The sequence below is a fragment of the Hyperolius riggenbachi genome, chromosome 6, assembly GCF_040937935.1.
Source record: "Hyperolius riggenbachi isolate aHypRig1 chromosome 6, aHypRig1.pri, whole genome shotgun sequence".
Lineage (NCBI taxonomy): Eukaryota > Metazoa > Chordata > Amphibia > Anura > Hyperoliidae > Hyperolius > Hyperolius riggenbachi.
This window is the reverse complement of record NC_090651.1, coordinates 105,381,553-105,406,418: the sequence shown is the minus strand read 5'-3', so window position 1 is coordinate 105,406,418 and position 24,866 is coordinate 105,381,553. Positions and strand designations below refer to the sequence as shown.

At 45.2% G+C, this 24,866-nt stretch overlaps 1 protein-coding gene across 2 annotated transcripts in view; it reads right to left on the bottom strand.

Moving 5' to 3' along the window:
* PTBP2 (polypyrimidine tract binding protein 2) overlaps positions 1-24,866 on the bottom strand; it is a 78,480-nt gene that overhangs the window by 40,750 nt on the left and 12,864 nt on the right. For both annotated transcript variants that reach the window (XM_068239756.1, XM_068239757.1), the window contains exon 2: positions 7,438-7,468. In XM_068239756.1, coding sequence (XP_068095857.1) covers positions 7,438-7,468 — 31 coding nt within the window. The remainder of the gene's footprint in view (positions 1-7,437; positions 7,469-24,866) is intronic.

Sequence of the window (24,866 nt, the reverse complement as noted above, 5' to 3'; positions counted from 1 at the left end):
AGTGGCATGCAGAATCTTAGGAAAGGAGTTAAGGATCTCTTCCCTAGGGGTTCCAGTAGCGATCTGGGTCTGTAATTCAGTCAACCAGATCTTTAGAGATCTAGAAACTGCGGTGGAGGCTACAGATGGTTTGAAATTCAAAGTGACCGCTTCCAACCCCCGTCTCAAAATGTTGTCCATTTTCTTATCTATGGGATCTCTCAGGTTGCCAAAATCTTCAAACTGAAGCTCAGACCTTCTAGAGACTCTGGACAAGGCTGGGTCTAGTTTTGGAGAGTGACCCCAGAATTTCTGATCTTCCGGGCTATAGGGATATCTTTTTGCCAGGGATTTAGGCCAGAAAGCCCTCTTTTCCGGATTATCCCACTCTTTCTTTATAATGTCTTTTAGACTGGAATGAACAGGGATAAAAGATGACTGTGTATCTGAAAGACTTTCGTACATCTGGTCTAGAGGTGACAAAGACTTTTGTTCTTTAGTAATACCCATTGCACAATGCATTGCTTCAATTAGTTCTTTCATAAAGTCAGTGGAAAAAGCAAACTTTAATGGTTTCACATTTTTACTCTCGGATGCATCAATTTCTGATTTGGGTAATTCTTCAAGGGAGGAAATGTCTATTTCACCTTCTGACCCCTCTGACCTTTCTGAGTCTATCTCAATCCTCCTTCTCTTAGGTGGTCTGATAGGGGACTGGGAAGTACCAGCAATAGGGGCATCGGAAGGTAGAGTAACAGGAGGTGTACTCGGGGGCACATCAGGATTTATGGCTGATCTCTTAATCTCCTGAATGGCTGATGACATCTCTGATCTCATCCAACCCATAAGGTCTTTTAACAGAGTGGGTGACTCGTCCTTAACCACCGTGCAAGACTGACACAGATGCTTAGCTGAGTCCGGCATACGAGTATTACATACTGCACACTTCTTTGACTTAGGTACAGACTTAGTTTCAGAAGTAGTCGTTTTATCAGGCTTATCAGTTTTATCAGACTTGGTAGGCCTATCCTGTTTGTGCCTTGAATCCGACTTTACATTCTTTGGCTGAAAAACACAGACAAAGGAAATAGCTAAAGCCTGAACCTCCCTCAAACAATGAATAAAAAAATATATACACACAATTCAGGTATTAAGTCAAATAACCAATGTGACACATACCAGAGAGGGAGTGGAGCTCGTCTCCTCAGAGCCCTGGGAGCAAGAGCCTGCGGGTGTTTCCATGGTCAGCCCAATAGAAAAAATGACCATGATGCCATCTTAAATAGCACTCTGTGGTGCTCTGCCCAAACTCAGGTTATGCACCTGAGGTCTTTTACCTGATCCGCGCCGTTTCCGCCTTGATTCGGAGCCCTAGCTCTATAGCGGTGAATGGCCGCTGCAGCGCACGCCAGGCTGACTTCCTCCTTCCTCTCAGCCGATCACATGACTCCGCCATGTGATGCGTGCGTCCTTCCGGCGGAAGTCCGTCTACGGAAGACCTCCAGTCTTCAGCGCGTCTGCGCACAATGCAGGGAGAGGCAGATGCGTGCGGCCAGCGTCCGCGCATGGCTCCAACTGACCAGCGCAAGTCGGAAAGCGTGGCAGCCGCGGCTCCTGAAGTTCCCTCATGGGTAGCCAGCCCCTCCAGCGAACCAGCATCCTGCTGGACAGGAAAACAACTGAGGAGGGTAAGGGAATGCTGCCTTATATATGCTGCCTGTTTCCTGCCTAATCTCATTATGTTAATTTTTTAACTAGTGTCCTGTCCAATCTAAAATGGAAGGAGACAAGTCTCAGGGTTGCTGTCCTGAGACGTCCTGGAAATTATATTTGTAATTTATACCTTTATCCTAATTTTTAACCACATAAATCTGTCAGGAGAAAACTACTACAACTGGTGTGTCTGTCCATGCCAATATATCCATCTCTGGACTGAAAAATGTGTTGTGTTCCTTCTGCTTTGAACAATGTGTGACAGCCTGATTGCAAGTTAAAGTAACCCTGTAGTGGTGGATTGTATGGAGCAGGGATGAGCAAAAACAGTTTAGCAAAAGGCAAAACTGTTGCAGCATGTACAGGGTGGCAAAGGTGCCTAAATTGCAGACAAGCAAGGTCTTAAGTTTCATCATTTTAAAGGACAACTAGGGATGAGCTCACGAGCTATTACGAGTAGTTAGCTACTCAAATTTGTGATTCTAATGAGGCGCAATTGCTTCAGGTGTGCGGCTGGGAGAGAGGGGGTTAATTACCCAGCTGCCCGCCGCTTCTATGCGTATCACAGACTCGGTACTTCCTCTTTCCGGCTGTTTTTTTCCGACAGTTTTGCCTTTTGCTAAACTCACGAATTCGAGTAGCTAGCTACTCGTAATGACTCGTGAACTCATCCCTGAAGACAACTTTCAGGACATATGTAAATTGCTATAACCTATAAGGAACCATGCCTGACAAAATTGCAGACAAATGCCTAAGGATTAGTGGTACAGAATGTTCAGACTGAACACTCATTTTTCACATTTTCTGTCTGCTGCTAATTCCCAATGCTGGACTGGACAATATATAATCTCCCCTCTCCAATCCCAGCAAAACGCTTTCCAGCTTTGCTTGCTCTCTGACACACGCTGGGCATTTTTATCTCACAAGATGTGCAGTACACAGCAGCTTTACTTATTTTTTTGCATTACTATGCCCTTCCTCTAGTTTCCATTTGCTATAGCTAAAGGCAAACTATAGATAAATGTAAAAAAAAAAAAAAAAAAGCCAACACCTGGCTCAACTCCTACCTGTCTGGACGTTCTTTCATGGTCTCCTATGCCAATACCAACTCCTCTCCACGCCCACTGTCTGTGGGAGTACCACAAGGGTCCGTCCTTGGACCCCTCCTCTTTTCCATTTACACCCATGGCCTGGGACAGATAATAAGCCCTTTTGGGTTTCAATATCACCTCTATGCTGATGACACCCAAATTTATTGTTCTGCCCCAGACCTCTCCACACTACTATCAAAAGTCCCCGAATGTCTATCCGCTGTATCTACATTTATGTCATCCCGCTTCCTTTAACTCAATATGAGCAAAACGGAGATTGTGATATTTCCACCTTCGCTCTCTGCTCCACCTCCCATTGTCACAATCAATGTAGATAAAACCCCAATAGCATCAACCCCCAAAGCTCGTTGCCTAGGGGTAACTCTGGACTCTGAGCTCTCCTTTAAACCACATATTAACACTTTACCTCCTGCTACTTCCATCTCAAAAACATTTCCAGAATCCGTCCCTTCCTTTCACAAGAAGCAATTAAAATGCTTGTACATGCCCTAATCATCTCCCGCCTTGACTACTGCAACACCCTACTCTGTGGTCTACCAAAAAGCAGACTGGCACCTCTCCAATCCCTACTAAACTCTGCGGCCCGTCTCATCCACCTCTCTTCTAGATCCTCTGAGGCAGCCCCTCTCTGCCAATCCCTCCATTGGCTACCAGTTGCCCAAAGGATCCAGTTTAAACTTCTCACACTTGCATACAAAGCTCTACAAAAGCTATCGCCTCCATACATTTCCTCTTTAATCTCCAGATACCTCCCCGCCCGGACCCTCCGTTCCTCACAGGAGACCCTTTTGTCCTCCAGCCTAGTCACCTCCTCTTACTCTCGCATCCAAGACTTCTCACGGGCTGTCCCTCTCCTTTGGAACTCTCTCCCTCAGCCGGTTCGTCATGCCTCAAGTCTGGAAACCTTCAAACGTACTCTGAAAACACACCTGTTCAGACAAGCCTATAATTTGCTATAGGCAGCACTGAAGGCACACTGGCTCACCCACTAATCCTTGTGTTTCCTTCCCTTTTGTTTCCTCCCCACTACCCTCTAGATTGTAAGCCCGCAAGGGCAGGGACCTCCTCCTAGTGTTTCTCATACTGCTGTTATTTTAACATATGTACATGTACCAACCACATATCAACTATGTATGTATCTGTATTTACTCTATTCAATGTCATGACTGTACAGTGTCTTGTATTTCTTATGTATATTTGTCCCCATTATTTGTTTGTACTATGTACAGCGCTACGGAAGATGTTGGCGCTATATAAATAAAAAATAATAAAATAATAATAACATGATTGAAAAATCTTGTATTCACATGTGGTATTTGAATCTGAAGTGCACAACCATATACTCGCGTTCCCTCCTGTCTGAAGTTACTTTGCTGGCTTCTAGGGGTGCTGTAGAAGGCATGCAAGTCTTTGTCCTGCGAGAACCTCCCTGTTTATTTTAGATGGTACAGTCCAATGCCATCAGTAAACAGCACTCGATGGTATTACAAAATTGAGGGAAAAAAGGCCATTTGAAGTAAACATTACTAATGTACAGTACATTCAAAATGTGTTTGCTTTTTTGTTAAGAACACTTGTAATATGTGTAATGATCATTGTCCTTTAAATAGCAGGAAGGAAGAAACTAATTGAGGCTTCTTTTACACTGAAAATCAAAATGTGATTCAGATTTTCACTGGATGCTAGTAACACAAAAAGCAAAAAAAAAGCAAAACAGCATGAAGGACTTTTTAAAATTGTATCAAAATCAGAATCTCATTGGAATCACATCAGTGTTCTCCCCTCCCCAGAATAGTTTTCCAGCCGGGTGGCATGGAAAAGTATCCTGGTGGGGAGAGATGAGAAAAAGCAGGGCCGGTGCTTCTCTGCACAACTCCGCTTACAGCAGAGAAGGTGGTGAGCCGATGACAACCGGGTGCTCACAAAAACTAGCCGGGTGGAGCAACCGGCTAAAAGAGCCTGGGGACAACACTGTACATGTAGTGTGAAAGAGCCCCAACACACCCTTTAAAGCCCAGCCCTCTGAACTGAATCACGTTCACAAATCTGAGGGCTTTGATTACAGTTAGTCTCAGTCCTTTGCGACTCTATAACTAAAATAAGGCTTGATTTATTTATTTTTTGTGTTTTAAATTTATTTTTGTGCATGCTTATTTTTACAATACACTTATATGGACTCCTGCAAGTCCTATGAGGCTATGGTCTGTCATTAGAACACTCAGAACTTCAGGAATGTGAAGGCTTGTACACATAGAAGAGCCAACTGCAACTTGTTGACAGAAGTAAATATTTTCTCAAGACATGTGCCAAAGGTAAACACAGATCATGCTCTTTATGCAGGTGGCATAAAGTACTGGTAAGAATATTTATAACAGGTTTATCTTCAATAATACAGTGTGATTATTAACTAAGCAAAAGAAGAAGAAAAACAATAGTAGTCATATTGAAAGACCCCCAACAAGCACAAACATTGCAAAATAAAAGACAAACACCATACAGTATACTCTCGTTATAGTAAACAATCAGATATAGTAAAATTACATGTCCAGGTCCAGGCCAAGCACCATTATAAGTATATGGGATAGGTCTTGATACAGCAAACCCTGATATAATAGAACTTCTGTTATAGTAAACCTGTTTGCGGCCCCTGTGGTATTCTGTATCCAGCTATAGTGGAAAGTGTTTAATGATATTTGTCCTTTAAATAGCAGGAAGGAATAAACAATTTGAGGCTTCTTTTACACTGCAAAAAGAAGCCTCAATGTGTTATACTTGTGTCCGAAACCCATGAGCCGTGGTTGGTGGGCAGGCTGGCAGCAAATTGTAGCCTTCTTGTTATCTACAGACTACTCTGAGCCTGCATGAATTACCTCAAAAGCAGCAGCCTGTGAGACCTATACCTGTGTAAGCTGCTGTCTGATTACGGAGGGAATTGCCTGCCATCTGTGACTTGCTCGTGTATAGCTGTAACGCTACAGTATCATCCAGGCTGCACAGAAATGTGGACAGAGGAGCACACTATCAGTACTGAACCTGGTGAGATCTATGGTTCCTGTTCAAGCTGTTGGGGGATTATTGCATGCAAATTCCTGCATATTGAGCACTGTGCATTGTGATCTAGCTTATACACTGCCTGGGCTCATTTGCTTAAGCATTGAAAAGAAAAAATGCCTCCCAATTATTGCCTGAATTAAGAGCCAGTACTGTAGTAAACTTAGAGACTCTGAAGTCTCAGAAAATGCAAGTTTGTATTGCAAAAAACTTTTTAACATGATTACCCTAACTAAATTGCCACATCCCCGCGGCTGAAATCTAACTAAGGCCCGGTTCACACTTGCGGTTTAGTAAAAACCGCACCGGATGTCCGGACCGCACCGTATCCGGACCGGACCTGATCCGTACGGTTCCTATCCGGATCCGGTCCGTTTGCATCCGGTTTCCGTGCGGTGTGAACACGGTTGCGGTCCGGATCCGGTTTCTTAAGGAGATAACATCCTTTTAATTACCTGGGGTCTGGGAGGTCAGCAGAAGGGTCTGGGGTCATTGTTGGAGACAGGTGGACGTGTGGAGACCATCCGTGGATACAGAGACTGCAGTTGGGACCATGGATCCAGGCATTTACTCGTAAACCTGGGAATTCTCTCTGTTGTTACTCGTAAACCTGGGAATTCTCTCTGTTGTTCGCCTCCTTCAGCAGACATGTTGCTGGCAAAAAGCGCTCCAGCATGAAATCGCTGCTGCCCCACTCTTCGCTGGGCCCATGTGGTCCCCATCCAAAATGCATAGGAAGTGGGGTAGAACGTCCGGTTTTTGTAGCCAGTGTGTTGTGCGCTCTCCGGCTCTCATTGCTTTGTATTGGCCGGATGGTGCAGTCCGGCTCCGCTCCGGATACGGCTGCCGGAGGAGCCGGACCAAAAAATAGCGCATGTTGGAACGGACGCCGGAGTCCGGATCCGGCCCGGATCCGGTCCGGCTCCGGTCCGGCAGAACGGACGCATGTGAACGGACGCATAGGCTTTCATTGCCATGCCGTGCGTCCGTTCCGTCCGTTCTGAAAGCGGTCCGGCTCCGGCACGGCGATTCCGGACGGCCACCGCTAATGTGAACCGGGCCTAAATCCCCCCAAACTCCCCGGGCACACTGCGGGGCACGCTTCCGTGAGAGGCAGAGCTTTCAGCTGCAGCTCTGCTTCTACACGCATCTATCAGCACATAGCTCCGCCCCTCCCATCCTTCCTTCACTGAGAGGGGCGGGGGAGAGGCGGAGATACGCGCTGATAGCCGTGTTTAGGGGCAGAGCTGCAGCTGAAAGCCCTGCCTCTCACGGAAGCGCACTGGGCAGCAAAATCCACGACCAAGAAAGTTGTGGATTTTGCGAGGGGAGTTTGGGGGGGATTTAGTTCGATTTCAGCTGCGGGGATGCAGCGTTTTAGTTAGGGCAATCATGTTGAACAGGTTTTTGCAATGAAAACATGAACTTTCAGAGACTTCAGAGTCTCTTTAATGTGCTTGACTATGACAATTTCTCATATATAAATTTTTGATATAGTAAACTACTTTGCCCAGCCCCCTGGAGTTTACTATAAAGGGAATTTACTGCATTACAGAAATGAAATGGCACAAATAAATCCTACCTTAACGCCAACTGCAACATCAGAAACAATGCTGTGAAAGAAATAAAGCAGTTAATATTGATAAAGGTGATTATTTGCACTTCAGTTTGAGGGGGTAAGAAAAGTCAATACTCAACTTCTGCGTGTAATAAAAAGTTCTACACCAAATGCTCTACAACAGAGCTTCCCAAACCTGTCCTCAAGTACCACCACCAGTGCATGTTTTTCAGAAAACCACAAACATTCACAGGTAATAAGTGTTTTAGCAGAGCTGATTAACTACCTCTGTGCTTCCACTTGCACTGCTGACAGGGTTGGGAAGCCCTGCCCAACTATCGATTAACATGTTTTTTTAAACCTGGGACAGGGAGAGTTCCTAAAGTGCTGCTAAGTAGCAATGTATACAATTCACTTGTTTATATCTTGTTTACTGTATCAAATTCCTTTCACTGTTAACTCACGCCAAATCTGACGGCCCAGAGAACCATGAGGGGAGGGGGGATTTCCTCACACTTTATCAGTTAACCTTGAGAGTGTGAAAAAGCTCTCACTAGCTGAACTGCAGCTGCCTGTGTCTGACTAAGCTGTCTGCAGGAGAGCAGTGGAAATGTATCTTGTTACAAACATTTGTAACCAGGGCTGTGGAGTCGGAGAGTTGGAGCAATTTTGGGTGCCTGGATTCGGAGTCGGGAAAAAAATGCAGCGACTCCGAATGAATTTAAACTGTAATTAAAATAGAAAATATGATAAAATGTTCGTTCTATTTCTCACATAATAGTCATCATAAATAATTTATACATATAGTAATAGCTGTGCTTAATCCACAAAAATGAAATAAACCAATCAAAATTAGTTACTTGTGCTGCTTCAATAAAGCAGTCCCCGTATTTTTTAAGTCAGATATACACCTGATTGTGACTGTATATATGATGTGTACACAGGAATCTCATATATACTAAATAACATCTATGCTGTAAGTATAAAGCCTGATGTGTAGCTGTGTCACTAATAGAGATGGTCAATGAGATGGAAATAATTCTGTGTTGATGCTGATTTATGCAAATATGTGCACTCTTTTTGCTCATGAAATCAAATAATTTGATATGTTGTTAAAATTTGGTTTGGTGACCACGAATTAAATGGTACCTGAGAAGGATGAAAAAAGTTTTATACATACTTGGGGCTTCTTCCAGCCCCCTTCAGGCTAATCAGTCCCTTGCTGTCCACCTCCACCACCTAGATCAGCGTTCTGCACCTGCGCAATAGTGCTGCGCAAGTGTAGTACGCTCTCGGCGGCGGAATGTGTGCATGCGCACTACGCCAGACTGGCTCAAGTACCTGGACTCATAGCAGAAGATCCAGGTGGTGGAGGAGGACAGCGAAAGACTGATTAGCCTGAAGGGGGCTGGAGGAAGCCCCAGGTATAGTTTTAGTCTAGGACTAGAGGGAATAAATATGGCAGTCTCCATATCCTCCTCACTTCAGTTGTCTTTTAAAATTCCTAAGCGTTGGCATTTAAGAGACGAATTTCATGTTACATACTTTCAATCAACAAGATTGTAATATGCAAATTAGAGGAGTCGGAGTCGAGGAGTCGGTGGATTCCTTAACTGTGGATTTTTGTACCGACTCCACAGCCCTGTTTGTAACTGTGTGTGAAACCTGACACCACAGCTTTTCATACTTTTTTTTTTTCTTTCAGAGAAAAATACTCTGTATTCTGTTATGCAAAAAACAACACTGGCAGTGCATCGAAGCAGACACCCCTTTTGTGAATGATTTATTCCAATCGAGCTAAATCCTACACACAATGAATTAAAGCTTTTGCCTCTGATATTTAAAGGGACCCTGATCAGTAAAAATAAACAAATTGGTACTTACCTGGGGCTTTCTCTAGCCCACCGTAGGTCGGGAGGTCCCCCGGCGTCCACCTGGCTCCTCTCCCGGTCCCACCGCTGTATACTGCACCGGCGGGCTCCCACTTCCTGAAGGGTGACACTCTTCGTCATCATGCCGGCCGTTGCGCGTCATCACAGTGGCTGGCGTGACTACTGCGCATGCGTGATTAAACAGTGCATACGCAGTACTGTCACGCCGGCCGACAAGATGACGAAGAGTGTACCCGTTCAGGAAGTGGGAGCCCAACACCCGGCCCTGTGTCGCTGGTGCGGTATGCGGCAGAAGGACCGGGAGAGGAGCCAGGTGGACGCCGGGGGACCTCCCGACCTACGGTGGGCTGGAGAAAGCCCCAGGTAAGTACCAATTACGTTTATTTTTACTGCTCAGGGTCCCTTTAACATGAAAAATAGGAAACCATTTACACAGCTAATTAGACATTATTTGTACATTGTCATTTTAGAACACTTGAGTATTGATAGTGTTTATTTAAGTGCCAGAAATCACAGTTGCAGTCGTCTGCAAAGTGCTTACACAAAACGCTAGCAATTGCGGTATCGTTTTGCGAATTCTAGTGTGTTCCTGCCCTTAATGTGGTCAGAAAAGGAAAGCACCACAAACCTGTACCGGAGCCAATACAATTCAAAGAAAAATAATGTACTCAAAGCACTAATATAGACTAGGATCACAAATCAAAGCACATTTGGCAAAAAAGAAAAGGTTAATAGTTCACGTATTTTCATTCAGGGACACTTAATGAGCTGCCACTGAGCAGAGACAACAAAACATTCAATCTACTGTTTAACATTTTAAATAAAATCATGAGATATCTAAAGTAATTTTTAGGAGAAGGAGGATAAATACACTTCTCATCAGCTTATTTTCACTTTAAAGAGAACCCGAGGTGGGTTTGAAGAATATTATCTGCATACAGAGGCTGGATCTGCCTATACAGCCCAGCCTCTGTTGCTATCCCAAACCCCCCTAAGGTCCCCCTGCACTCTGCAATCCCTCCTAAATCACAGCCACGCTGCTGACAAACAGCTTGTCAGAGCTGGCTGTGTTTATCTCTATAGTGTCAGTCTGCTGCTCTCCCCGCCTCCTGCAGAACTCCAGTCCCCGCCTGCATCCCTTCCCTCCCTGCTGATTGGAGGGAAGGGACGGGGGCAGGGACCGGAGCTATGCAGGAGGCGGGGGAGCAGCTGAGACTGACACTACAGATGTAAACACAGCCTCACAGCACGGCTGTGATTTATGAGGGATTGCAAAATGCAGGGGGACCTTAGTGGGGTTTGCGATAGCAACAGAGGCAGGGCTGTATAGGCAGATCCAGCCTCTGTATGCAGATAACATTCTTTAAACACACCTCGGGTTCTCTTTAATGGAAACTTAAATATGTTGCAGGGCCAATTCATGCAAAGGTTTGTACACACATCAGACTATAGTCTTTGGAAAATGAAAGATCACAGACCAATATTACCACCCTTCATGTGTGAGAGCCATACCTTTAGTCTTTTCTATGGAGCTGAACTCCCCATCAGAAAAAAATCTTTGCAAGATGCTGCACACACAGATGCTGTACAGACACAAAAGATCAGTATCTGCAAAAGATCTGTTCCTGCCAAAGATCCGTTCCTGCAAATTGCATTCATAGTCTATGAGATCTGCAGATCCTCATACACACCTTGTTTAACTGACATTCATCTGCAGATCTGACAATCATCTGCAGATCTGAAAATCCATCCTGGTGGATCTGATCTGCAGATGAATGTCTGTTAAACAAGGTGTGTATGATAATCTGCAGATCTAATATACTATGAATGCATTTTGCAGGAACGGATCTTTTGCAGGAATGGATCTTTTGCAGGAACGGATCTTTTGAATGTCTACAGCATCTTTGTGTGCAGCATCTTGCAAAGATTTCTGTCTGATGGGGAGTTCAGCTCCATAGAATAGACTGTGTAGAGTATGGCTCTCATACTACATGGAAGGGGGTAAAATTGGTCTGTGATCTTTTATTTTCAAAAGACTATGGTCTGATGTGTGTATGAGCCTTAAGCCTACTCCTTCCTCCAATGCCTATATCGCAAATAGGTTAGGCATTATGCAAAGGGTTGTCAATAAGTTAGCTACCCTCAAGGCAGATTTCAACTCTCAGGCTATTTAAGCATTAAACTTGAGAACATCAAATGTAAAGCCATTAGATTCTTCACACAACAATATACAAATGCATGGCTGATAAACCTGCCACAAGCTTCACAGCACACACAGGGCTATGCTTTGACCTGAGCTTAACCTCAAATGCTTCGCCTGGTTTAACCTACAATCAAGAGTAACCAGGCATAAACACACAGTTAAAATGTTCTACAAATACACTGCACAAATTAAAGGGAGTCTTTATTTTTTATTTTTTTAAGTTTCACTTACCTGGGGCTGCTATCGGCCCCCTGCAGATGTTCTCTCCCACACTGGTTCTCAGGGATCCTCTGGGTCCCCCGCCGCGGTTCACTTCCCATTTTTTCGTCTAACAAGATGAATGCCCCTGCTTGGCCGTGCGTGTCTTGGCTCCTGCTCACGTCACTGTGGAGTGTCCTGCACAGGCGCAGTATGAGAAAACTTTGTACTGCGCCTGCACAGGACGCTAGCGCAGACATGAGAAAAAGCCAGGATGCACGTGGCCACAGCCATACAGGCGCAGTAGCGTTTGTATCGTTAGATGAAAAAAATGGGACGCGAGCCGTGGCGGGAGATTGCAGGGGTGGGGGGGGGGGGTAGAAGCCCCAGGGAAGTGTAACTTTTTTTTTTCTAAATCGATTAAAGACTCTTTAAGCCACAAATATAAGGGATAAGGTAACAACAGCTGGGAAACAGAAAGAGCTCTGTGTTGGGAGTAGGCTTCTCCTTGTAAGGTAGATTCCATCTTGCACTTTTAGCAGCAAGCATCCTTAGCTAAAGTATATTAACCACTTTACCTCCGCAGTGCTAAATTTCTCCGTCCCTCTGCGCACTGCTTCTCCCCCAGGGACGGAGAAAGGCGTATGTTTCTGTTTACATGCCTGGAGTGGGCGGGGCAACACGCTCGCACACTCTAGCCAGCCCGCACAGCAGTTGACTAATTGGACATTAGGAACGAGTGTTCCTAAATCCAATTAGAGTCCCCGATTGATGTATGAAGGCTGCTTCAAAGAGAAGCAGTCTTCATAACAAACCGCCGGCACATTGTTATTGTGTCCGTGTGCGCGCGATCACGCGTGCACACACCCACCCGCACAGCCCCTGCAGTCCAATGATTGGTTATTGGGGACCCCAGTCCCCAATAACCAATCATACCACATGACAAATAAATGAATGGAGACTGCCTCTGCTTGAGGCAGTCTTCATTCATAACAACAGTTGTAAACAAAGGTGCAGCGTGCGATCGCGCGCCCCCGCGCCGCGCGCACGCACGTGCACACCAGCTCCACAGTCCAATGATTGGTTTTGGGGACCCCAGTCCCCAATAACCAATCATATTGCCTAATAAATAAATGAATGATGACTGCCTGGGAGGAGTGAAAAATGCTCTGGTTTTTAAGGGGAAAACCCCTCAGTTGTGAAGTGGTTAAAAATACTTTTCAAAAAGGTGTAAAAAGGAACTAAAACGAGAAAAAAAAAAAAAAAAAAAAAAGGTTACATAGGAGCCTTGATACCAGAGCCTTTCTGGTCTTCGTTCCATCTTGTCATTCCAACGCCATTCCCCATTGAACTTCTTCAACCCATAAGGATCAATACCTCGGGCTGCTTTCAGAAGAACTCCCAACCCAGCTCATCCATACAGGGCTGTGCTGATGTTCCATGCAGTAGAGAGAGGGCTTATCATGCAGTCCCTACCCTAGAAGATTATGGATCATTTTGCTTACAGGTGTCTCCAGTTAGGACGTGAGACCTGATCATGCAGGCTACAATGGACATTACTATCCAGAATACAAAGACATACATATCAAAGGCTGAAATCTGAGTTTATTCTTCTACAACTAGGTACACACGCTCAACTAAAGTTGGCTGAGGAGGCTGATAATCAGGCCTCAGCTGATAAACAGGCGTGTGTACAGAGGCATCCGATCCTTGACCCGTGACGCATAAGCAATCCACCCAGCAGATCAACTCAACCCGAGCGACGGCCTATTCCTTAGCACATGCCCTACCCTGTCGCCCCTCCGCATAGCAACAGTACGCATCAGCCGCACAGCTGACTAAAGTCTGTGTAGCCTGGTGATGTCACTCAAGGGGATCAGATTCCAATTCCCGACGGGCAACATCCATCAAAGGTGCGTACGGACCTTAACACAGAGCAAATGCAACAGCAGCATGCAAACATAGATCAGCTATTCATCAAGCATATTTATTGCTGAAATACTGTGCTTTCTTGGAGCTCCTCTTAAAACCAAACTGCATAACAATTTTCCTGTTTGTTCCCTTTAAAACAATCACACCCCTTTTTAAACAAGCAATAAAAGTTAAAAAAGATAGATTTGCTATTATATAGCTGTGTGCACAGATGTCTCGGTGTTGCAATACATCTTCCACAATGGGGATGTTGAAGGATGTGACCTATTGGTCGCATAAACCGGAAGTTACGCGACGATAGGCGGAAGTGGCGCGACTGCCGGGAAAACACTGGACCTTTGTCCTCCCGGCACTCGGTAACGGCTGAAGCAGCCGTGGCGCTAACGGGGCGACCTATAAGATTTGAATGCAATGGAGTCCATCCCCTTCCATTGCAGATTGACACATTGGTGGAAACGGTAGGCGCTGTATTCAGTAGCATCATATGTTAACTATAACGTTCACCTGGCTCCCATGTATGTGTATGATGGGGGGGCTACTGGAATATATACTTGGATATGTGGAATTTAACCACTTTCTACTCCTGGACGTAGAGCTACGTGTCCAGGAGGCCATGTGCGCTCCCATGGCCAATCGCGCGCGTGCACGCGCGCTCCCAGCCACAGATCGTTAGCCCAGGAATCAATGAATCGGGCCGTGGTGCCCGATCACTGATATCTCTCCCCCGCAGAAAAAAGTGACAGCTTCTCTCGGAAGCCTTGCTTTTTCTGCCTCCTACTTCCCTCTAAGTGTACATTTTACTCTTAGAGTGACATCATGTAAACAAACCTAAGTAAAACTACATCTACATAAAAAAAAAAAAAACATTTACATAAAAAAAATTACTATTTACATCCCACCCTCCCAAAAATACCCAAATAAAATGTTTAATAATTAGATAAAAAAAAAATTACAATAAAAAAAACACGGAAATATTTAGGGTCTAAACTTTTTCAATATTTTTGTAACGATGCCGAAAACTGAGAAATAATGATTTTTTTCCCCCGTTTCTTTCTTATTCTTAGTTAAAATACATTTACAGTAAGGTAGCTCTTAGCAAAATGTACCACCCAAAGAAAGCCTAATTGGTGGCGGAAAAAACAAGATGTGGATCAGTTTATTGTGATAAGTAGTGATAAAGTTATAGGCTAATGAATGGGAGGTGAACATTGCTCGGATGCATAAAGTGAAACCGACTGAGGGCTGAAGTAGTCGGCCACTCAGCCACTGGCTAGATTCATAGACTTCCATCTGCAGCCTCTGGTCCAATCGCTACCAGCATATCTCAAGGATACCGATGACTTCCTGCAGAAGCTCTCGATCGTCAGGGAGGTGACTAGTGACACACTATTGTGCACTATGGACATTAGTTCTTTGTACACCTCCATCCCTAACCAGGAAGGGATAAAAGCGGTAAGTCACTTTCTATTGAAGCAAAACAGAAAATTGTTACCTGTGGAATTTATCCTGGCAGGACTTGAGCTCATTTTAACTGAGAACGGTTTCCGTTTTGAAAAGGAATGGTACACACAATGCAAGGGCACTGCCATGGGCAGCTCGGCTGCCCCAGCCTTTGCTAATCTGTTTGTGGGCTATCTCGAGGAGATGGGGGTCATGGGGTCGCCGATGTGCCTCGCCCATGTGATTATGTGGGTGAGGTACATCAATGACGTCTTTGTCCTATGGAGAGGAACATCTGATGAGTTACAAGTATTCGTCGGACTTCTGAACTCCATTTGAGGGATTATTATTCAACCCAGAGATATCTGACACCAATGTTCCTTTCCTAGATGTAATGATAAAAAGGAGGGGGCTTTGTACACCACCTTATACAGGAAACCGACAGATCGGAACACACTGTTACACCATGACAGCACCCACCCCAAACATCTGGTAAACAGCCTTCCAATATCCCAATTCCTAAGAGTACTTAGGATATGCAATTAGCCCAACGACATTAGGCAGGAGCTCACAGTAATGGAATCTCAGTTCCTAGAGAGGCTACCCATAGAAAGTACTGCAGGAGGCTCTCACGAGGGCCAAGGACATTATAGAAGGGAAAGAGGACAAACCCCCTAAAAATGCAATTGCCTTTGTACACAATCACAGCCCAATGGCTGGAACTATTAAAAAGATTATGATCAAAAATCCTACGATTTTGCAATCCGATACCACACAATCCGATTTTGCATGAACCTCCCTTGTTTTCATTCAGATCCAGTAGAAGTCTAAGAGACATGTTGGTCCAAGCGGACCCAGTGGAAAAATATGAGAAATCTCCATTTGTATTCTCTCACAGAAAGGGTTGCTATAAATGTTTTTACTGCAATGTGTGCAAAGCACTAATCACTGGTACACATTTTTTACATCCTAGGAGCGGGAAATGCTATTACCTCAAGGGCTATTACAATTGCAGAGTATTGTACGTATATGTTACGGTGCCCTTGTGGATTGGCCTTTGTGGGAAAGACCACCAGTGCCTTTAAGGTTCGCTTTCAACACCACAGAAGTGACAACCGTTTAGGGATCGAGGCATTGGAGAAAGGTAAAACCTTGGATGTTACCAAACCAGTGGCAGTCCACTTTGCAAATATGAAGCACAGTATCATTGATTTGAAAGGGCTTGTCATAGATTGTGTTAAAAAACCTCGGAGAGGGGAGGATCGAGAGACTATTACTGCAAAGAGTGGCTTACTTGATATATACCCTTGACACTTTATCCCCCAAGGGAGTAAACCAGTACAACTCACTTAACTGTTTCCTTGATGAGAGATGATGGGCTGGATGCTCTCCTGGTTGATGGAGGAGTATGAACTTATGTATTCACTGGTTTGGGACTGATGGAACTCACTTTTTAAGCTGTGTATGAGACTGTGTGTGGGACCCTTATGGTTGTACACAACACTGTTTATAATGGGTATTGTATATCACCTTTATTGGTTAATCATATGTGTTTCCCTTCTCTGTCTTCCTCTCTCCCTCCCCTATTCCCCTTTCGCCCCCCCCCCCTCCCCCCTTTGGATATAGATTCCTGAGCAAGTTTGCTGTTGATAGGTGACCTATTGGGAAGTTGCTTTGTGGAACGCTTTCACACCCGTGTGTCATATGCGATGAGCGGCGCACACACGGCACAATGTATGTAGAGTCTGCAACATCGGCGCAATGATTACGGATGACCGGGATCTCTGTGCGCACCTCTTTAGCATGTTTAGGCTGCACCTAGCAGCTGCAACATAATGTTTGGTAGTCTGGAGAGCCCTCAGGGGTTAGAGCTGCTGTCACACTTTGGGTTCCCCACGGTCTGTGTAATGAACACAGGTGTTGGGGCTACTGATGTGGTGATAGCGGCAGAGAGGACGCAAGTGTGACTCGAAGGCAACGTAAGGAACATGAGGAGGATGCGACCGTATGGCCGCAAAGCAGCTGCACAGCTTTCCGTGCCTGTCACTATGGTGACGTGCGCAGCCACGACCCAATGGTCGCATGGATCCCGTTGGCGATGCTGTAAAACACAATGGCATGCTACCATATGGTCACATAGCTGTTGTGTGGATCGTCTCCATGGTTGCCGGTAAACATGGTAAACCTATTGGTTGCATAGACCGGAAGTGACGTGACGGCCAGGAAGACACTGGACTTTTGTCCTCCTGGCGCTCGGTACCGGCTGAAGCAGCCGTGGCCCCAACGGGGCGACCTATGAGATTTTAATTCAATGGAGTCCATCCCCTTCCATTGCAGATTGACACATTGGTGTTAACGGTAGGCGCTGTATTCAGCAGCATCATATGTTAACTATAACGTCCACCTGGCTCCCATGTATGTGTGTGATAGATTATATATATATATATATATATATATATATATATATATATATATATATATATATATATATATATATATATATATATTGCTACAAAAGAGAATCTTTAGCATACGAAAACAATAAGTACCGTAACTCAAACGGCTAGCTTAGCCCCACTGATTTTAGTCTAGGGTTACACATTACAAAAGTACTGTTTTCCAGACAGGAGGCCAGTGGACAAACTGACATGAACATATAAAAACACACACACACACACACACACACACACACACACACACACACACACACACACACACACACACACACACACACACACACACACACACACACACACACACACACACACTGTAATAAAAACAAAAATCCCTCTGTGGGAAACTTACCTCAGGAGGGAGAAGCCTCTGGATCCTAACGAGGCTTCCCCCATCGTCCTCCTCCTTTCAAGTGCCAGGTTCCCACGAAGTGCAGGGAGGTAAATATTTACCGACCGCGACCCTGCGCAGGCGCACTAGCCGCTCTTCATTCGGGTTAAGGCGGAAATAGCTGAACCCTATTAACGCCTAGCGCTACTGTGTCGGATCCCGGAGAGGTAAATAAATTAAGCCTTGACAAACTTGTCGGGGGAGGATTCAGGGGAGCCAGCGCTAGATTCCCTAAAGCTACAGGGGAGGGGGAAACCTCATTGGGACCCGAGACTTCCCCCACCCGAGGTAAGTATAACCAAGAGGTTTTTTTTTTTTGCAGAGTCTCTTTAAGCTTAAGGCATTGTTCACACTATACGCACTGCCGTCCACTTTTCTGCAACACGTAATCTTCTCGCATCTCCGATATTGGATCCCCGCACTTCAGTCAGTCGGGCCAGTCTACGCAGGAGAAGTGCGCTCTCTACGGATCTCTCCAGCAGCTGCTGGAGAGATACGCAAACAGTGCACTTCACTTACGTCAGACTGGCACAAACTGACGGAAGTGCGGTGACCAGGTATCGGAGCTGCAAGAAGCCTGAGGACGGCGGCGTGGGAGCGATCCGTGCGTATGGGGCTAGAGGAAGCCCCAGGGATGTTTCAAACGTTTTATTTAGAACAGCTCTGGTACACTTCAAACAATACCAGTTGCAATACATTAGCAGTGTCTGAATTATACACTTGAAACAAGCATGCAGCAAATCCAGCAAGTCAGCCTAGAATTTGCATGGTTTCAAAGGAAAATGGCAACCTCTATATCCCCCTCACTTCAGGGGTTCTTTAAATGTTATACACTACTTTTGTAAAATGATTACTTATCTATATTAAATATATACATGATCAGCCACTATTTAAAAACTATTATCCTATCAATTTAGACAGAGCAAGTATTGCAGACTACAGGAATAATGGTTTAATTTACTATTTACAGATGTACATGTTAAGAACACTTTATTTTAAGTATTAGAAATGGCCTTGGCAGCAGTCATATTTATGTCACCTTCAAAATGAAATGCAAAACTTTTCTGCCTAAACAATTTCTGTGAGGCATAATCTCATTCAGACTATTGTTTTGTCTGTCTCACCAGAAGGCTTAATTATCTCCATCACGCTGCATTTATGAAGGCGGATTCAGTGGTCACAATAAGCAGGGTACCCCTCCTCCCCTCTACCATGAGACAGAGCCATGTAATGTGCTGACTGCTCTCCCTGGATCAATGCCACGACACAAAGGACCTATTCCATATGGCTACAAGTTCCACTGCAAGGCTGCCTTCAATTGAAAGCTTGCCTTTTCTTCTATCTGTTCCCATACTAGAAAGTGTTTACCGTGACATTATGTTTACAGCATCCATATTAGAACAGACAAAAACAAAGTCAAACTAAAAATACATTTTACAGTGAAATATACATGCTATGAATGTAGATGAGATCACATAAATGTGGGTTATGACTCAACTTTGTCCAGAAATGGATAGAGGCTTTTGTCATAAATGAGCAATTGCATTTGTTCATTGTTGCTGCATTGACTAGAGAAACCACTGTAAATGAACTCTAACGCAAATTAAAATTTCAGTTAATTGTTTTGTTTCTAACGATAAAGGAGGCTTCAAACCCGTGGACACCATTTCAGAGAACAGGTCGTTTGAGAGGACTTGGGATTAATAACAGCAGACATCTCAGGAGTTGCAATTTTTAAGATGTATTGGCAACCTGGCTCCTGGTATGTGTACAATTCTGGGTTACGACATGCCCCACATTCATGTTTTTACCTGCTATAAAACATGCATTTACAATATACAAACTGCAGCTCCAAACATGCTAAAGCCTATATATGTATAGACAGACACCGATTGCTGGGAGGACCACCAACATACAGAAGTGTAGACTATCAGGCCAGCCAGGACCAGTTCTACAGTGTAAGGATGAGTGAGCAGTTTTGCAAGACATGAACCTACACCTACTCATGTCTGCAAAAGGGGCTGGGGTAATGAGCATTAAAGGACAACTGAAGCAAAAGGAATATGGAGACTGCCATATTTATTCCCTTTTGAACAATACCAGTTGCCTGCTTGTACTGCTGATCCTCTACCTCCATAGACCCCGAACAAGCATGCAGCAGATCAGATGTTTCTGACATTATTGTCAGATCTGAGGAGATTAGCTGCATGCTTGTTTCTGGTGTCATCCTCTGACTAATACTTTTAGCCATAGACCCTGAACAAGCATGCAGCATTTCAGGTGTTTGACATTACTATCAGATCTGAGTAGCTGCATGCTTGTTTCTAGTGTTATTCAGATACTACTGCAGCCAAATGGATCAGCAGGGCTGCCAGGCAACTGGTATTGTTTAAAAGGAAAAATATGGCAGCCTCATTCTTCTCACTACAGTTGTCCTTTAACTTACTGAGATAGACGTTCGGCTCTTACCACAGCGCTCCATCCTCCAGATACTTCCTTTTTCACAGCTGGAACTTTCACGATACATGCTTTATATTCATGTTTTAATCCTACGAAAAAAAACTGGAAAACTGCTACACGCCAGTGAGAGCAGTGCTGGACCAGGGATAGCCAGTTCTAATGGCAATGATACAACAAGTAAAGAGGATCCATACAATGCCTCAGTCCAATCATTTATTTCGGACGTATCCAATCACAGCATATTGCGAATATGTTTCGGGCCAAACCCCGTCCAAACCAGAGGCCAGTAATATAAAAAGATTAATACATAGCTGGGGCTTCCTCCAGCCCTATCCGCTCCGAACGCTTCCACGCCGCCGTCCTCCGCTGTCTGTAGCTCCGATATCAGGTTCCCGCACTTCCGTCAGTCAGAGCCAGTCTAACGTAAGAGAAGTGCGCCCTCTACGGATCTCTCCAGCAGTCGCAGAGCGCACTTCCCCTGCGTAGACTGGCTCCGACTGAGGGCAGTGATAGGACACAGTACAGAAGCTGCAGACAGCGGAGGATGGCAGTGTGGAAGCGATCGGAGCGGATGGGGCTGGAGGAAACCCCAGCTATGTATAAATCTTTTTCTTTTACTGGGCTCTGGTACACTTTAAAGAAAACCTATAACTAAAAAAAAAACCCTCTGGGGGTACTTACCTCAGGAGGGGGAAGCCTATGGATCCTTAAGAGGCTTCTTCCACCCTCCATTCCCTTCGTTACCCTCCGTTAGCCTGCCAGGGTCCCCCAAAGTGCGGCAAGGTAAATATTTAGCTACCATAATCCTGCGCAGGTGCACTAGATGCTCTTCCTTCGGGTTAAGGTGGATATAGCTTGTCGGGGGGAAATTTCGGGGGGACCAGCGTTGGAATGCTGCCAGCTTCAGGGGTCGGAGAAGTCTCATTGGGACCCTGAGGCTTCCCCCTCCCGAGGTAAGAATCCAAAAGAGCTATTTTTTTGGGAGTACAGAGTCTGTTTAATCATAGCCATGTTTTAATCCTGCTGTAACACACGCATGTGCAATATATCAATTGCAGCTCTCAACTCCACTGTGAAACAGGTAGTATTGGACAGTGAACCGTGATATGATGAGAAACATAGGTACATGTACTACTAAGCTCTACTAAGAAATTGTCTGAAGTCCCTTATGTTTTCCAGTACAGCAAGCGTTAATAAAAACAAGTTGATATTTATGATAAAAAGCTCAGAATAGCTTGTCCAATTTAGTCTGTTTTCTGAAAAGTAAACAGACGCTAAAAGAGTGCAAGTCCCCTTTTTCCAGGGATGCTCAAGGCAGTGAATTCACAGCTTACCAGCTGCTCCCCTGCACCATGGGCATTCAAGAGAGGGCCCCTCTATGGAGTTACATCTGAGCACGATGGCTGCCATCCTCAGACATGACAGGTTGTGTTTTATGCTGCATATACACCTCTGCTGTAAACATAAATCGCTATCAAATCTGATAATAAAAAAGCAAAAGAAAAGTTTGCCACCAGCAAAAAGCTAACGTTAGATTATCACTATCCAATCCATCTTTTAGTGCAGTACAGTGGCGTAGTGGTTAGCACTCTCGCCTTGCAGCGCTGGGTCCCCAGTTAGAATCCCCGCCAGGGCACTACCTGCATGAACATTTACACTACATTTGACTCCAATTTTAATGCCTATCCAATTTTTGATGGGATCAAAAAAAGTCCTGCATGCTGCGTTTTTCTTATTGTGTTGCTAGCATTTAGTGAAAAATCGCAAATTGGAAATGCAATTTGAAGAATAAAAGAATCCTAAATCAAACCTGACACGTACCTAGAAAGAAGCGATTTGGACTGATTTTTTTCCTAGCCATTCACTTTAACATCCCCCCACCCCTATGAAAAAAAGAAGCTGAATAAGGGTCTCTTCTATTTTAGCTAAAGAACATACATGCTCTGTGGAGCTTAATGTACATCTTCACAGTCTTTCAAATGCAAAATCACTAGATATGTTTCCCTTTTGCATCCAGTAAATACTTTATCTGCAACTATCTTTACTGAGTCTAATCCATAACAGTAATATTGGTATGGCAAATGAGATGCTAATAATCCTGAGTTGATGCTAATTTTAGGCAGCTTGGAAATTAATTGACCAAATGAAGCAGTTATTCAGAGTTAATTCACACAAATGGCAGACACTGGTGGATCCATCTATTATCGGTCATTCCTGTACGTCTGCCAGTGGCTGGAGGTAAGGCAACCACCTGCAAGCATTGCATCAGCTGTGATCAACTACCCAACCCGCAAATCTAATGCTGCTAAGGTATGTGATAACTCCAAATCATAACCGTAGAAAAAGTTTTAAATGCAGGATTAGCATCTTTATCACTTAAAGAGACACTGAAGCGGAAAAAAAACTATGATATGATTTGTATGTGTAGTACAGCTAAGAAATAAAACATTAAAGAGAACCCGAGGTGGGTTTGAAGAATGTTATCTGCATACAGAGGCTGGATCTGCCTATACAGCCTAGTCTCTGTTGCTATCCCAAACCCCCCTAAGGTCCCCCTGCACTCTGCAATCCCTCATAAATCACAGCCACGCTGCTGACAAACAGCTTGTCAGAGCTGGCTGTGTTTATCTCTAGAGTGTCAGTCTGCTGCTCTTCCCGCCTCCTGCAGAACTCCAGTCCCCGCCTGCATCCCTTCCCTCCCTGCTGATTGGAGGGAAGGGATGGGGGCAGGGACCGGAGCTATGCAGGAGGCGGGGGAGCAGCTGAGACTGACACTACAGATGTAAACACAGCCTCACAGCATGGCTGTGATTTATGGGGGATTGCAGAGTGCAGGGGGACCTTAGGGGGGTTTGGGATAGCAACAGAGGCTGGGCTGTATAGGCAGATCCAGCCTCGCTATGCAGATAACATTCTTTAAACACACCTCGGGTTCTCTTTAAGAACAGATACATCAGTCTAATTGTTTCCAGTACAGGAAGAGTTAAGAAACTCCAGTTATCTCTATGCAAAAAAGCCATTATCTCTACTGGAGAGGGCTGTTTTCTGACTTTTATTATCTCAACTGTTAGTTAACTATTTACTTTTCCTCTGGCAAAGGAGAGGTCATTAGTTCACAGACTGCTCTGAAAGAATCATTTTGAATGCTGAGTGTTGTGTAATCTGCACATATTAGAGAATGATGCAATGTTAGAAAAAACACTATATACCTGAAAATAAAAATATGAGAATATTTTCTTTGCTACTAATCTTCTAGTAATTATTCATAGTACACAACCAATTCATTATATCATATATATTTTTTTCGCTTCAGTGTCTCTTTAATACACTCAGACTAGTTGCTGCTGAAATTTGATTTCTATGGTGACAATGCCACTAATTCACATGAGCAGCTGTAGAGCATGGGAGGCAATGCAGCAGAAAGACACTGACTGCAACTCAGCTGCTAAGTTTTGTAACCTAATGGCTCGGCTTACTATAGCGATTCAGGCTGCGGCTACAAAGCCCAACGGGAGTCGTGACTGAATCGGCAATTGGCCGCGGCTGCAGTGGAAATAAGCCCTTAAAGATAGTCTGAAGCGAGAATAAATCTCGCTTCAGACCTCATAGATAGCAGGGGCATGTGTGCCCCTGCTAAAACGCCGCTATCCCGCGGCTTAACGGGGGTCCCTGATCCCCCAAATCCCCTCCGTGCAGCGGGGGAGCGCTTCCGCATTGGGGCAGGGCTAACCGCCGCAGCCCTGCCCCCCGCGCGTCTATCAGAGGCGCACCTCCGCCTCTCCCCCGCCCCTCTCAGTCTTCCTTCACTGAGAGGGGTGGGGGAGAGGCGGCGATGCGCGTCTGACAGACGCGCTGAGAGGCAGGGCTGCAGCCGTTAGCCCTGCCTTCAGAAAAGCAAAATTTACGACCAATTTGGTCGTTGATTTTGCAGGGGGGGGGGGGGGGGGTTGGGGGTGAAGGGACACATGCCCCTGCTAACCATGAGCTCTGAAGCGAGATTTATTCTCACTTCAGAGTCTCTTTAACCACTTAAGGACCAGGGGATTTTGCACTGATCGGGGCTGCGTGGGCTCTACAGCCCGCAGCACCGATCAGGAATGTGGCAGGGCGATCAGACTTCCCCCCCTTTTTCCCCACTAGGGGGATGTCCTGCAGGGGGGGTCTGATCGCCGCCGGCTACTACTGATTTGCGGGGGGGGCTCCTCAAAGCCCCCCTCCGCAGCATTTTCTGGGCTCCCTGGCTTACCCTCCCTCTACCTTTTTTTCTGAGCGGCACAGGACGGAATTCCGTCCTGTGCCTGATAGGATAGGCGTCTGCCTATCAGATGACGGCAATCCCCGGCCAATCAGAGGCCGGGGATCGCCGATCTACGTCGCGCTGCTGCGCGTGTGATGTAAACAGCGGGGATTTCTTCCCCGGATGTTTACATTATGCGTGCGAACCGCGATCGGCGGCTCGCACACTGTTCACGGAGGCAGTCTCT